General features: G+C 33.4%; 1 protein-coding gene across 1 annotated transcript; it reads left to right on the top strand.

Annotated features, from left to right (window-relative positions):
- The first annotated feature begins 5,965 nt into the window (after window positions 1-5,965).
- On the top strand, window positions 5,966-9,776 carry LOC106462684. The gene is made up of 2 exons (XM_013922631.2): window positions 5,966-6,298; window positions 8,448-9,776. The coding sequence occupies exon 2, from the start codon at window positions 8,499-8,501 to the stop codon at window positions 9,774-9,776; it is 1,278 nt and encodes a 425-aa protein (XP_013778085.2). The 5' UTR covers window positions 5,966-6,298; window positions 8,448-8,498.
- The last annotated feature ends 6,496 nt before the right edge of the window (window positions 9,777-16,272 follow it).

Below are 16,272 nucleotides of genomic sequence, written 5' to 3'. Positions count from 1 at the left end.
TCTCGTAAGGTTTATTACTTCATCTCGATAAGTGGTTCTCTACTTCCGATACATCAGCTTGTTTCTCGTAAGGTTTATTACTTCATCTCGATATGTGGTTCTACTTTCGATACACCAGCTAGTTTCCCGTCAGGTTTATTACTTCATCTCGATATGTGGTTCTACTTCCGATACACCAGCTTGTTTCCCGTCTGGTTTATTACTTCATCTTGATATGTGGTTCTACTTCCAATACACCAGCTTCTTTCCCGTCAGGTTTATTACTTCATCTCGATACGTTATTAGATGATAGCTTTTATGCGTTTTACATATTTAAAATAATCAGAATTATAGAAGTTATGCTTTATTACTTTCTTTTACTTTATGACTTAACTAACTTGACAATTTAAGTATTCAAAAATACAATACGTGCATATGACAGTGACGTAGCTTCTTGTTAAACAATAGAAATTATATTTTTGTCAATTAAATGACTGTTGTTATTGTGTAATGGTGTTTTACTGTCTTAAAAACGCTTTGGCAGCACTGGAAATTAATATACACACTGTAGATGTATCTTGGTGGAAATATCGAAGTGGAGCATGTTACATCGACTACAGAAATTGAGAATGAAGCGTAAATGAACATATTTTTTAAAATTAATATGAAATATGCAATTAGCAAGATTGTTAAATATATCTGCTCCCGCCCTGGTGACTCAGCGGTAAGTCTGAGGGCTTTTAACGCTAAAATTCGTGTTTCAATATCGGCGGTGGGTATAACAAATATAGCCCATTGTGTAGCTTTGCGCTTGACAACGAAACCTATAACTTATTAGAATTTGTAATCTAACGAATTAGTGTTGTACACAGATGTGTCGCTAAGTGCTCAAAATATTCGGGGCTCGGGCCCATAGCAGCGGGAATTTTCGGCATTTCAGGAGGATATCGATCATGGTTTTTGATTTTTCAAGACACCAACTTGGGATTCGGGATACTGTCAACTAGAATCGGGGCACGGGCACCGTGTGCCAGCGACGCCTCTGGTTGTACACTGTGATATAAATGTTGAAACACAGGTGTTTTAGAGGAATTGTTAGTATTTTAGACTTGGTGATACTCAAACTGGGAACATTTTGTAAAAACAATAACAACTTCGAAAATATAGTTGAAAGGATCCTAGTAGCTTCTGCGCGGAAAGATGTATTTCTGAGACTCGGTCAATACAATTTTGACAATTTATTTCCTGCTTGTAGAGAAGAAAAACTTGCTATTTATTGATACAAGAACTGAAATAATTTGTGTTGGAAGGATTGGAATTATGAAGCACCTTAATCTTCAGTTATTCAAATGACTGGGAAAACTTATGTTAATGGCTTCTCACTGGACCTTGTTGGCGTGTTTGTTTTTGTTTAAAAGACAGCTTAAAATCAGTTAAGGATGAGGCCTAAAAAGTGCTAAATCATTTCTATAAAATATATATATAAGAGTTAAAAATTAGGTTCAAGCACTTTTTGTGGACCACGAGGTATGTTGATTTTACTGACTTCTTGTACACAGTTCCCATTTTGATTTATAACTGCGTTATTTTTTTGGACCACTTAATTTTTTAATCTCGTTGAACCACCACAATGGGATCTATACAGTGCTATCTCATCATTTCCGTAATTATACAAACTTTCCATGGACCACTCGAAGAAAGCCCGAACACCACCCTCGGTCCGAGAACCTCTGATTGAGAATCGCTGCTGTAAGGAAATACAATATTATGAAATTATATCACAGGAATACACACACACATAAATATATTCGACTATAAAATCCATGGGAGTCCGCAGTGATTTTATTCAGGGAGGGGCAAAGTAGTGTGAAATTGTGAATCTAATAAAAAATTCATATATATATGTCGAATGAAAAAAAAAAAAGAATTATGTTTCTCATTTTCCAGAGAGGGGAGGACAAGTGCCCCCTCCTGCCCCCTTCCCCCGAGGACGCCCATGGCTACAATAACGTTCAAATTATGTGATTTAATGTTTTATAACGACAGATGATTTTATTTCAGAGGTTGTGATGAAGCAATAAAATGGCGTCAAAGAACACAGGTGTCGATTTATTTTGGAAAATACAATTTTCTTACATATTGTTTAAAATCCTACACATATATAGTTTTCGTTTAAAATATTATATCCTCTACCTGCATAGGTAAAATTGGTTAATGAATGTTTCTAGAACGAAAAGTGAACCTTTTCTGTTAATGAGATACCGCGTTATAATGAAATAAAATGAGGTCTGTTCCAAACAGCGATATTGAAACAAGAAACGAACGAGACTATCAAACATACCAGCCACAATCCTTCGAATTTCCCATATATATATAGCGTTTTGATCAGGTTTAGATAGCCAAGCTTAAGTCATTTACAGTTTTAATACTTACATTGTTTAATTTAACATGAGATGTGGAATTCTACAATCGAATATTAATTTCTCTGTTTACAACTATACAACAATTACTTGTTACACAAAATTAACATTCGACGTGCATGGTATAAACCGTCACGTTTTACATATTTCCTTCATACGTGACTAACTTCAGGTCTGACTCAGTACTATCCTGGTTTTATTGTATTCTGTGCGTTGTAATCTTAGGCAAAGTCGAAACAAATAACCCGTGTATATGTATTATTACCACAGCTGGGTGTTGGGTCATTCACCTTTTGTATCTTATTAGTTCCTGTTAACCCTAGTGGTCATTTCTGAGTTCAGTGTACGATTATCTTAATGGTATTGCATAATAATGAGGCGAAAGAAGTAAAGGTCAACATCTTAAATCACCATATCTTTGAAACGGTCAGTGTCACATTTTTCGACCTGGAAGAAAATAAAATTTGTCTGATTATCCAAGTTTTATTTACTTATTTTGCTTTACTTCCTTCAATACCTCCCCCCCTCCCCCCAGTGGCTCAGCTGGAAGTCTGAAGTTAGAAACCGGATTTCGATGCCTGTGGTGGGCAAAGCACAGCTAGCCCATTGATAGCTTTGCGCTTAACAACAGTACAAATAAACAAATATTTTAATAATTTCACTATAACAATTTGCATGACTTTTTATCTAATTGTTATTAGTGTCCATACAAAAATCAGTCACTTAGAAACGTGAGTTGTATGTTATGTTACTACTTCACCATATTGTTGTCAGCTTTAGAAGTAGCTCTGGTGATCTGAAACTGTAGAGATACACTTACGATATTAAGAAAAGATAGGAGATAAATCATAAAAAAACAACAAAAACTCGTACACTTTCAAAAGATTACTTTCTTTTTTTCAAGGGATATGAAATAATAGAGATGATGACCCGAGCACTTTCGGAGGCTAGATCATCTTTCTTCACAGGTGAATTAAGAAGGATGAATATTTAAATAATATAATTGTTAAAAGAAACCAATATGTAATGATATACAATGGCACAGTCTCAAGATTTTTATCTTTATATAGTGAATTACTGAGTGAATATTTTAACGTATCTTGTGACTGCAGGCAATCTCATTTTTAAACCTTTATTTAAACAAGTACAAAGACAGACGTTTTATATATAACGATGTAAAAAAAACTCAATTCAGATATTGTACAACAGCCAAAGTGCAGTTGTAATGCCTAATATTAATGACGTCACACTTCTTATTTCTCCACTTTCACAATATTCTAAATATAGAACTGTTTAGTTCCCACGGTATACCATTCACGACTTGTTTATCTGTCTATTTGGAACTCGAATTCGAGTTTCGATATCCTTCACCTTGAACTTGAGCGGTGAGAAAACCAAAGTGTTTCTAAAAATAGACCACCTTATATGTTAGGTGGTGAAAGCAGTAATGTGATAAAGATTGACAACAACCACTAAGCATGGCTAGTTATGTGGCGTAACGTCATTTATTAAGGGGAGGGGGGGGATCTTCCAGCTATTCTTATTGCTGGAAAGAAACATTATTATATATAACTGTGCTTCTTTATTCATAACTATTCACGAACACAAACTAAAATCATATACTACTGGTCCCCCAATGAGCCTCTGAAAAGTTGACGGACTTACAACGTCAAAATCCAGAGTTCGATTACCCACGGTGGACATTGAGTTTCTGCACTAAAATAAACATATACCGCTAAAAGCGCACTCTATCGCAAATAAACTGATTTTTTTAAATGGACTTTTTATATCGTAATTTATCCTTATTATACCCAACCTATATTTTTGTAATGTAGTTAAAACGAGAGTTTTATATAAAGAAAGTATTATCAAACCACGATCTGCATAATTTCATATGTACTTAATTAGATTTTAGTCAATTCTAATAAACATACTTGAAAACACCAGTGGTTTCCATAACCACAATTCTATCAAGTCATAAGGCTTAATGATTGTAAGAACATATCAACGATACAGCTTTCTATTATAATAATCTATGTGTTTAACTTGTGACAAATTCCTAGTATCACCCTAAAAATAAGTTTATACATATACGAAAGAAATGATTAACAAAATTCCTCTTATTTCGGACTTACTGTTAATAGGTGAATATTCAAATAATGGTGTGGGCTTACAAACCAGAAATCAAACAAGATCAATGTTCATACTAAGTACTTTGACCCCCCCCCCCCAGTGGCACAGTGGTATGTCTACGGACTTATACTGCCAGAAACCGGGTTTCGATACCCGTGGTGTGTAGATCACAGCTAGCCCTTTGTGTAGCTTTGTGCTTAATAACAAACAACAAGTACTTTGACAATTTCAATGATCGAAATTATCACTCTCTCTCTCTCTATATATATATATATAAACAAATCACTAGAACAATAGACACTTCTGTTTATCTTGGTCGAAGAAAGTAATAAAGGAGAGAAAACCCTGAAGAGTTTAATATTGAAGTGTTTTGTTATACGTAACCACGGGTGGAACTATATATACTCTTCAACTTAAGCAATGTTAAATATACTTTACCATTTCTTTTGGTTATTTTTTTCTCCAAAATCATTACATCAGTACAGTGTACGATCAGACAAATATATATATATATATAATAATAAAAAATTGATAAAAAAGTGCTTTCGTCAGACAATAATCTTGAATCTTCTTATAAACTATGATTATTACACATTTGTCAAAACATTCGGGATATATATATATTCCTCAAGAATTTTTTTTTCTTCTCTGATTGTGTATTCCTAAATTTTTAAAATAAAACACAGTTGACCACACCTTTCGAATCTGATCAAAATTTCATTAGTGTTAACAATTATTCAAAAGTTTAATCTCATACTTCAAAGAAAATAACGGGAAACAGCGAAAATGAGCCCCAATTTATATAAGAGTATTAAACCTAGGATTAATATTTGGGTCCGTACGGACCCATCGGATTTTTAACATTTTTTAAACTAAGTATGCGCCAAATTGTTTGTGAGTTCAGGATGTTATTGTTTATAAGGTTCCTAATAAAAATATTGACAATAATGCAAATAATTAACCCTATTATGTATTTTTACATAGAATAAGTGATTTCACCCAATTTGTTTGATCAGTTCTATATACGCAGTGTTGTAACAGGCATAAACATAAAATTACTCAATACGATGCAATACGTGAATCCCATCGGTACTGAACAGTATATAAAAAAAAGTCGGTAATATGAGAGTTAAATACTGCTTATACTGAAGTTCAGGCGTTGATATTATTTATCGAAAATCAGACTTCCCAGAAAAGGAGAAAAAAGTAAGCCACGGGTAACCTACATTCACTGTGATTAAGTGTCCCTTGGTTTATTTTCAAACAAGTAGTTTAGTACTCTAAATTTAGTTGTTTAGATTTTATATATTATGCACTTTCTTAGACTGTATAGAGCAAGATTTTCTTCTTTTTTAATTATTGAAACCATAAACACTGTTTTGGCAATATTTTTACTTTCTTGGTTTGCAGACAGGAAGAGGGGTGGGGAAAAATATTGGTCTTAAAGAGAAATACCATACGTTCAGCTTGAGGAAATGGACAGGCACGGCTGAAATGACCCTATGTAACCCTTCTTCCACATATTCTCGTGAGAGTGTGACGATGACAGAGAACCGAACCAAGTGACCAAGGGTACAATATGATTGGTTGGCGACAACTAATTACGTGAATGTTTTCAATTCAGAAGAAAAAGATAGACCAGGGGACAATTTGACCAACTATAGCATTGCGACTATTGCGTTGGAAGTGACGGATTCAGGATCATTGGTAATATTAAGCTGTCCTCAAATTCTCGGGCCATTGGAATAAAATATATTCTTGAAACGGTAAGATTAGACTGCTTTTCACTTGAGTAATTCTTTCAGAAATAACCTACTGTGTTATGTTACCATATTTTAATAAACTCATAGAAGTTGAGTTATTTAGTCTACGGTGGCATAGGTTATTGCATTAAGTTTTATGATTTAGCTTAATCATTTTAACTAGGTTTGACTCGGTATGGTAATACTTCATTCAGTTCAATTTGTTACCAGTGTTTAATTACTGTGAAAACTGTAATATCTATGCAGTTCAAACTCAGAATAAGACCGTTTATTTGACAATTAATGTAATGATTAACTCGTTATATATTTATCTCAACGATAGTGTCCCAGATTCAAACTACATTGTAGGATCACATCTTAATGATAGTGTCCCAGACTCGAACAACATTGTAGCATCACATCTCAATGATAGTGTCCCAGATTCGAATTATATTGTAGCATCACATCTCAATGATATCGTCCCAGATTCAAACTACATCGTAGCATCACATCTCAATGATACTGTCCCAAATTCGAACTACATTGTAGCATTATATATTAATAATACTGTCCAGATTCGTATTACATTTTAGTATCACATCTCAATGATACTGTCCCAGATTCGAGGTACATTATAGGATCACATCTCAATGATAATGTCCCAGATTCAAACTACACTGTAGCATCATATCTTAATGATACTGTCCAGATTCGAACTACATTATAGGATCACATCTCAATGATAGCGTCCCAGACTCGAACTACGCTGTAGCATCATATCTTAATGATACTGTACAGATTTCGAACTATATTATAGGATCACATCTCAATGATAGCGTCCCAGGCTCGAACTACATTATAGAATAACATCTCAATGATACCGTCCCAGATTCAAACTACATCGTAGCATCAGATCTCAATGATACTGTTCCAGATTCAAACTACATTGTAGCATTATATATTAATCATGCTGTCCAGATTCGAATTACATTGTAGTATCACATCTCAATGACAGTGTCCCAGGCTCCAACTACATTAGCGTATGCTAAGATAAGAGCAAATGTATTGATGGACTAGCCTGGTTTTATTATTTGGCAATAGCTTTCTAATTCGCTTGCCATTCTTTCGTTTGAATAGAAAATTAAAACATGTATTATAAAATAAAGGAAACTAAGTTTGTGAATTAAAAACAAATTCTTAACTGGTATGTTTATGTTACAACATTAACTGTAATGCCCGTTAGCCAACTCTTCCATCAAAACTATAACGTTAGAAACCTAAACATTTTCAACTTTATTGAACAATTCTGTAACCCTCAAACCTATTAAAATGTCTTAGATGTGTGTATGTGGCTAAAATTATTTTATTTTCGTAATAGGCCTACATTTAAAGGTTTTTCATTTAATTCCAAATGTACACACATGTGTTTAGTGGCTTAGACATTTAACGTTAGTTAACAATACAAAGGATGCTCATCCAAAAACTAAATACAAGATGAATATTGTACCATTGGCCGTATCTTTAGTATCCGAAATTTTCATCGATTGGGTATCCGAATGTGTACACGTAATCTTCTAGCTCAATCGAATTTTTGCCCAAACTTGCTGAAGAAATACTTAGTGACCAACACTTTTCTCACCCCATGCTTTCCTAACAACGCCCTCTACGAGGTTTTACGTGATTTATATCGGGAAATCCTTACATTTGAGAAGTAACATTTTCATATCTTTGAAGTATAGGAGAGTAATAAAAATTAATTATATCAAAACGCTCTCAGTCTCGGCGCATTCTTCTTGCATTAAACGTGTTTTTTTTTTAGATACCTCACAATAACAAATCACACTCAGTAACGGTTGATTCAGACGTCACCTGCGTGTTAAGAGCTGGGAGGGGCTTAATGGAGAAGTGGTATTACTGTTAGATCTATAGTAAAACGAATGTGAAGCTATGAAGTTGAGTGCACTTATTTTAGGCGTGGAAAATTTATATGACGTTATGGTCGATATTTGTAGCACAGACAGTGGAATACTGACATTATATTGCCGCCTGTAGCGATTTTGCTACATGTATATTTTTCCTGGTTCATAAACTCTAGAGTTTGTTTAAAAGATTCTGTTAACCGGAATACTTAATACATAAAACATAACAAATGCCTACTTCTTGTGTTTTCCAGTTTTATAACACCGTTCTTTCGCCCGTTGTAATCAACTCTCGCGCAGTACTCATGACAAGCACAGACCACGTCCCGCCTTACCTGCCGTTGGTGCCTTCGGAATGTGGATTCCCCAAAGAATTCCTGATTTCTAACCAACCAACAAGCAGTCTTCAGCGTGCTATGGACCCTGATCAGCCGTTGGATTTTTCCACAAAGAACGTTAGAACTCGTAATAAGTTGTCTTCTATATTTGAGGCTCAAGGCCGCAGTTTCAGCGACACCCCGATTCAAACCGGACAAAACAGAACAGCTGAACAACTAAAAGGTGCCGAGTCATTTGCTCCTTCAGCTGCCAATCTAGAGCGTAACCACAAGATGAACCCATCTTCACATTTCCAATCCAACGAAGAACGGAAGCTTATGGAACACTTACCAGCAATGAAAGATCAGTCTGCTTCTCTGAACAATTTGTTATCTTCTGAAATATCCTTATCAGACATAAATACGGCTACCCCTTTGGTCTTACCCAACTCTACTGTGGAATACAAAAAACACAAGAAATTCTCCAGACAATCCAGGGCTTATCCCCCAAATCCTCTGAGTGTGTCGTCTATTCAGGGATATTACAATTATCCTTTCCACTCCCCACTAACTGCTGACGCTGTGGCCCATAAACCATTTCTTTCAGGCGCCTCCGAACAAGCCTATCTTCAATTCAGACAGCAGATGTTAAAAATATATAATATGCAGGATTGTCAAAGGTCCAGTTCACCGCCACAGAATACAGGACAGAGCGACAATTTTGAAGTAAAATCTAGCTCACAAAGTGAGTGTTCTGCTACAGTCGTAGCTTCGGAACTTTCAAATTCCGAGGCTGTAAACACAAACACCGATTCTTCGGAAGTTGCTAGAACTGACACAAGCACTTATTCAATGGTCGCGTCCTCGATAACTACAGGAACTACGACTATTGCTACAGCTACTGGTACGAACTCAACATCTGACGTTAGCTTAGACGGAAGTTTGGATAACAGTAAAACTACAGCAATCAATTATACAGTTTCAAGTGATTCTGGCGCATCAACACCGACAGAGCCACTCGGCCAGTCCAACTTCCGAAAAAGAAGCCGGTCTTTAACAGAAGAACAGAAGGACGATGCCTACTGGGAGAGAAGACGAAAAAACAATGAAGCTGCGAAGAGGTCACGAAATGCTAGAAGAGCAAAAGAATACGAAATTGGCATCAGGGCCGCTTACCTAGAACAGGAAAATTTGAAACTTAGAATAGAAGTTGCCTCCTTAAAAAACGAGACTGTAAAACTAAGGTGTTTGCTGTATAATAGTTGAAAAGAGAAAATTATTTATCTGCTAAGTTATGGTCTTATCTATTAAAATTTTAATGCATTTAAAGTGAAGTGGATTCCAAGATAGTCAGTCAGCCACAATGGTTGATAGCTGCTGTAGAGGTAAATCTAACTCGTAACATATTTGATCATTTTAGTGCAAAAGGCTATAGACTACAGTACCATTATAAAGTAGAGATGTTACAAGATTTTAAGGCTCAAACCACGAAGACACTGAAAAGTGCAGAATTTCAAAACCTGCATGGTGACAACAACAAATGGAAAACATTTTAAATATGATGACGCAAAATCACGAGCTCAAGAAACTGCAAACCGACTATGATTTGGGGAATTCTGCAAATAATAAAAACTGAAGAATTAAAGATTTGGTGGCAATATCTCTTAGCGAACATTAGTATATTATAATGGTAATATATTAAGTAATTTAAATTTGATATTTTCATGTTTGAGAAGTAACACTAGGTTTTATCTTTCACAACACGAATGTAAATAAAATCATCAGTATATAATTTTTGTTTTGTTTTCTATTGTCATCTTTCATGTTTATTATTGACATCAAGCTCAATGTTGAATTAAATATGATACTTGAAGTTACAACAGGAGTGAATACTACTAATGAGAAACACGGTGAGTCTTGATTAATTTCGAGATAGTTGTATAATTAAATAATATTGTGTTATCAATCATTACCCTAATTCTGATTTTGAAAACGACTCTTATAAAAACTAATTCACACCATAACAGTGGTTGTTCATGCAATTTGATAATTATATAAATAGCGTGTCTATCGTATTCCAGCAGACCTAACGAGCCCTGGTACTGGCGAAAGACTTCGTCGACACTGGATATAGCAGATATAGTGTGTTTCACATATTGTTATCCATTCCTCTTTATTTTCACTCATAATTTCTAGGAAATATATGTGTATATATAGTTTTCACTCGAGAATGTATAATATGACATTAAAATGATCATTTTTTAAAGTATTTTACTGTTTTGAACAAATGTTCTTTTTGTACAAAGCTTTTTTCAGTTAGTTACGTACAGTACAGCCAGCGGAGTCTAGTAACATAAAAAGTTGTTGGGTTATCATACAGACATTTGCTTAATGTAACTTGATGTGGAATTGTATAACTTTGGTACTATGCATATAAAACGTGTTTCACATGCTTCCTACAACTACAGATGGCTGTCTTGCTTTCAGATATTGGGAAAAAAAAATCAATAAGTTATATTAGTTTCTTTTCCATTGTTAATGGATGATATTAAAAGACTAATAAATTTGACTATTAGAACGACTTTTAATTTTGCACATAATAGTTAAAAGGTATCGTACAATTTGTTGAACGAAACATTTATTAATTTCCAGTATACATTTTGCGAACAGAATTTATTTTCAGCAGCTTTCTTTGGAGAAATTCCAGCCAGATCACATTTTACCCAAAGATACAATCAGAGGATCGTCCATTTTCTTGCTTGTTGAATTTCGTGCAAAACTACTCGAGGATTATCTGTGTTAGCCTGTCCTAGTGATCGACTAGAGGGGAAAAAAGCTAGACAACACCACTCACCACCAACTCTTGGACTACTCTAAACGAACGCCCCCCTCAAGGTTGAAAGGGCATGTTTGATGATGGGACTCGAACCCAAAGATAGCGTGTCGAGCTTCCGAACCACCAAGCTATGCCAGGAATAAAGGGTCGAAAAAAAAACAACACACACACACAAACACACCTATAGATGAAGAAAAGTATTTTATAAATTATTTTTCGGTATCTTGAATTTTGAAATATTAAAATAAGAAACATCTACAAATTAATTTGGAAAATAATGTGATTCTCAAGCCCAAGAGTTTTAATCATTGATCGGAAAATTACTATCTATATAAGCTGCTAGTTTCTTAGATAGAGAATCCTATCAAAGTAATTTTTGCATTTCTTACACATTTGTTAATATGATAAGAAACATCAAATAATGAAATGTTTTAGCAATACTTGGGCATGACGATTTTAATTTGAAATAAATATAAAGTAAGTTCAGTAAATATAACTAAAAATGCATTTTATCCTTTACGAATGTACACGCCAGATTTATACTACGAAAAAAAAAAGGAAATCACGAGTTTGAGATCTTGTCTAAGCAACAAACTGTTGACGTTTACATCTTTTGACCAAACTTTAATAAAGCCTACTATCTCAATACTCATTCCTGGATTTATTAGAAATTGGCATCAATAAACTTGATCCTAGTGTACCAAATATAACTTTACAGTATTGAAGCTAATTATAGAAACACACGAGTGATACACACAAAGGAGTTACAAACAATGTATAACTGCAACTAAATAGTCAATGAATCATTAGTACAATACGTTATTATGGAAAATACAAAATAACAAAGTTAAAAAGTTGTACAGTGCAATAATATTTTGTATTTGTTTTAACTAGAGGAGTGCAGGTTGCTTTCTTCAAACTATCATAAGATTATCAACGTGTTATTCTAAAAGTATTGTTCTAAAAGTCCTGTATTACTCCTCATAATTCAGCCAAGGTGTGTGGTTGCCATTTGACCTACTTAGTTTCCATACAAGTCCATACAGCCTTAATAACAATATTCATATAAGGACATTTTACAAGCCAAGCCATGGTTGCACACGTTCCTTTGGTCCTTTTTCTTCCAGGTATTGTTTCATCACATTTGCTGCATATTGAAGGTCACTCTATTTTGCCAGAAAATGATTCTCTGCCCTGCAGGTGATGTTTCTCAGAGAATGATGGATAACAATCTGATTGTACTTATCAGCAGTTAAGGTGCCATCAATTGTGTGTGCATCTTAAACACAGACCACTGGCTGAAATGTATCCCAAACTTGTACTGGTGCCCTAGCATGCTTCACTGTAGGTGTTGTATGATGACTGTAAAATCTCTGCCATTAAAATAAAATGTCACTGACTGAAACAAACAAATTCGAATTTATCTATTAAGAATATACTCTTCCAGTTTTTCTCATCCCACTGTTTGAAGTCTGATGCCCATTTCAATTATTTGGTTATCTTTAGTAAGTGGTGGTTTTTAATTAAGCACTTGTATATCTATTGAGGTCACTTGTGCTAATATGTATAGTTACTACTCTGAAGGTAATGTTCACACCTGTATTTGGAACTAGTCATTGATAAGATCTCTATTGGATTGTTTTGTCTTACATAAAGAACATGCCTTAAGTTACTTAACATCACTTTTTAAGAGTTTGGGCTTTCCAGTTTTACTGCTTCTATTATTAACAGTACTAGTTTCACATATTGTCTTTACAGTTTTCAAACAGCTCCTACTGAAATAAAAAATGTTGCTTCAATTTCTAATATGGAATAGACTTAACCAAACAAAACTGATTTCTACAGGTCTGTCAAGTGGCATTTCTGTCCTGAGAGCCATGACTACCATCATCAAGCTGCTGCTAAGAATAGTACTTTCATGGTGTTATGCTGTGTGATCAGTTGATAGCCAATCACAGCGTATGTAAACTGTCAACATGTGACTGTATTTTGGTGCAGTTCACTAAATTACAAACAATAGTGGGAGAGCAATCTCATAATATTTACGTTACATACTAGCTGTTTCCCTAATTATTTCTAATACTGTTTATCAGTATATACTATATAATGTTGATAAGATTGTTTACCTTTTACTTGTATGTCATTAATTAATTAATGGTTTACTATTATAAACAGATATAAGAAAAATACAAAGTCCTGTCTGTATCATGCAGATTTCAAACTTAGCAATACAAACAGATAAAAAAAAGACACAAAGTCCCATCTTGATCGTACAGATTTCAAACTTAATATTATAGAAAAATATACCAAGATACAAATTGTTATAGTTGGGCATGATTTATAGTCTAAAACATTTAGTAGTAACATGTGCAAGATGTTAGATCATGTATGAGATTAAATCACATCACTATATAATGGTCAAATATTTTTATAAACCTTCCTCTTATACCTTTCGAATGTGACAGGAATTTAAATGACTGATTCACTCCAAGTTACAACATCATGTTAGCACAGCAAGTATACTGACGATGCAACAACCTTATCCCACAAAATTACATGTACCAAATTGTGTGTCACTTCACTTGTACATCACAGTGCACCATCTATTGTATCCACTGCAATAGTTGTGGGTTTTTACATATATATTGGAGAGACATCACGACAATCAAGGGATGGGTGTCACAAGCACCTATGTCTTGTCATAAAGGTAACAAAGACTATTTTCCCAAGTCACTTAAACTGAAGACACGAGCCTTAGCTTTAATACATGCTCCACAAGATAGATTACAACATGAAATCTTAGAACAGCATTTATATTAAATTTAAGTACAAAATTTCCCCCAATTTGAATGAAACATTCTTTAAAATAATTCATTACCCTGTTATACCTTCATTTGTAATAGCTGTATATGTATGTTACACTTTTGCCTCTTTGAATGGAATCTACTGCTAAATTGTTACATACGATTATAAAAAAAATTCTTCCTGTATATCTACTATATTGTTCAACTTGTATCACATTGTTTTATTTTAATACTTCTCTCTATTGTTAAGCATATATTGTTTATGAACAGTCATACACTTACACAAGAACTCACTGCTTTTGAAACTTACAACTGTCATTCATTCCCATATTAAACTTGATGAAGAACAGTTATTCAAAACTTTTTTCTAAATAAGTTTTTCCTCCCTGGACATGTATTTTGAAAAAAATAATTCTTTGTGTAGTAATTTACTAGTCTAATACTGACCCATTTTGGGCCAGTAAAGAATGATACAATTCAAAATATTTTCATTGTGCTATAATATTACATGTGTATTACTACAATTTCCATTTTGTAATATTATTTAATATAACAGCACATTTTTAATACACTAGAAATAAATCAATAAAAAACTATCAACTTCAAACTTACAAGTTTCCTACACTCAGAATCACTTCGATAACCTGGTCAAAGTTATTAAAACCTGTCAGATGAAAGTACTAATCAGATTATGTTTTACTAAATCAAGAAACATCTGAAAGTACTGTTAAAATGTCCTGTATTACTCCTCAGTTTCAGATTAAAAAAAGGTAAAAAAATTGAATTACTTTTACAACCAGTTTTTATGTTATTAAATTTTCAAAAGTTTACTGTGACAGTTTTGAAAAAAAAAAACAAACTTCCTTTCATCCTAAAATTTCAATTTGTTTAATGTTGATCAAAAAGAGTTCCACTTTATATATCCAATCAGATTCAAGTTGATTGAAATTCATTTACATATTTCTTTTGGTACTTTATCTATAAGTCATAAAAACACCCCAAAAACTAACAAAGATTCAGTGATTTAGCACATGACCTTTCAAATGGCATTGGGTTAGACTAGATAAAAATATTTTTGTTAACAATATACTTTTATATATAATAAATATACTTTCTTTCTAACAAATTATAAGTTCTTTTATTTACAAATGTTGTTTGTATATGATAAACTTAACAATAATATTTAACAAATATGGGTTTGAGTCAGAACATTTTGCTGCCAACTACCTTACTCTCTCGCTCTAGCTAGGCTAACCTGATGTCTTTTCATTCAAGAACAGTTCTATATCCTTCAAACAAATATAATTAAACACAAAAACATTTTCAGGAAAAAAATTAAAGATACAAAAACAAATTTCCAAGATGTATGGTTTATTTTTAAGTCTTCTAAACTTCCCACTAGATTTTATTGTTGTTCTCTGCAGGAGCTAGGTCTTTTCACTTTCTTAAAAAGCTGTTAACTAATTCACACGTAACTTTATATTCGCTCTACATTGGCATAAATAGATCATAAACTGATCTATCCAATGGTTTTAAGTATTGTCAGTAGTTAGTTTCAAAACTGAGCTTTATTAGTTGTTCACATCATACGCTATTATGTCATAAAAGGATGGGTACAACAGGCTGTACTAGTAAAATCAGAGAAAGAGTAGGAAAATCACCCAAGAAATAAAACTTTGCAAATTATATTCACAAGGGATGATAATTACTTAGCAAATATAAACCTATGCTTTGCCAAAATGTAGGCTTGAGCATTTTTTCTTTGAGAATTATACTACATAAATGTAAAGTGTCAAAATATCAATTATAAAATACTTTTCAGTAAAAAAAACTGCTGAAATATAGTTGGATTATTTTTAATTAAATTTGATATTGAGATGTGCACTCGAAACCTGAAAGATTTTCACTGGTCTGGATTGGTTTAATAAACAAACACATCTAAGTCTTGATTACTTACATCAATCACCTTCGAATTTTCTTTTTCTTTAGGTTTGAGCTTTGTTTCTTAGTTTTTTTTCTCTCTGGGAATTATAAGGGTACTGAAAACTGCATTTCTCTGGAAGTTGAACAATTAAATCTTATCAAAATTTTAATAATAATAATTATAAATAACAAGGAAGTT

The sequence above is a fragment of the Limulus polyphemus genome, unplaced genomic scaffold (assembly GCF_000517525.1).
Source record: "Limulus polyphemus unplaced genomic scaffold, Limulus_polyphemus-2.1.2 Scaffold1225, whole genome shotgun sequence".
Lineage (NCBI taxonomy): Eukaryota > Metazoa > Arthropoda > Merostomata > Xiphosura > Limulidae > Limulus > Limulus polyphemus.
The sequence above is the reverse complement of the archived record's forward strand: the minus strand, read 5'-3'. Positions and strand labels throughout refer to the sequence as shown.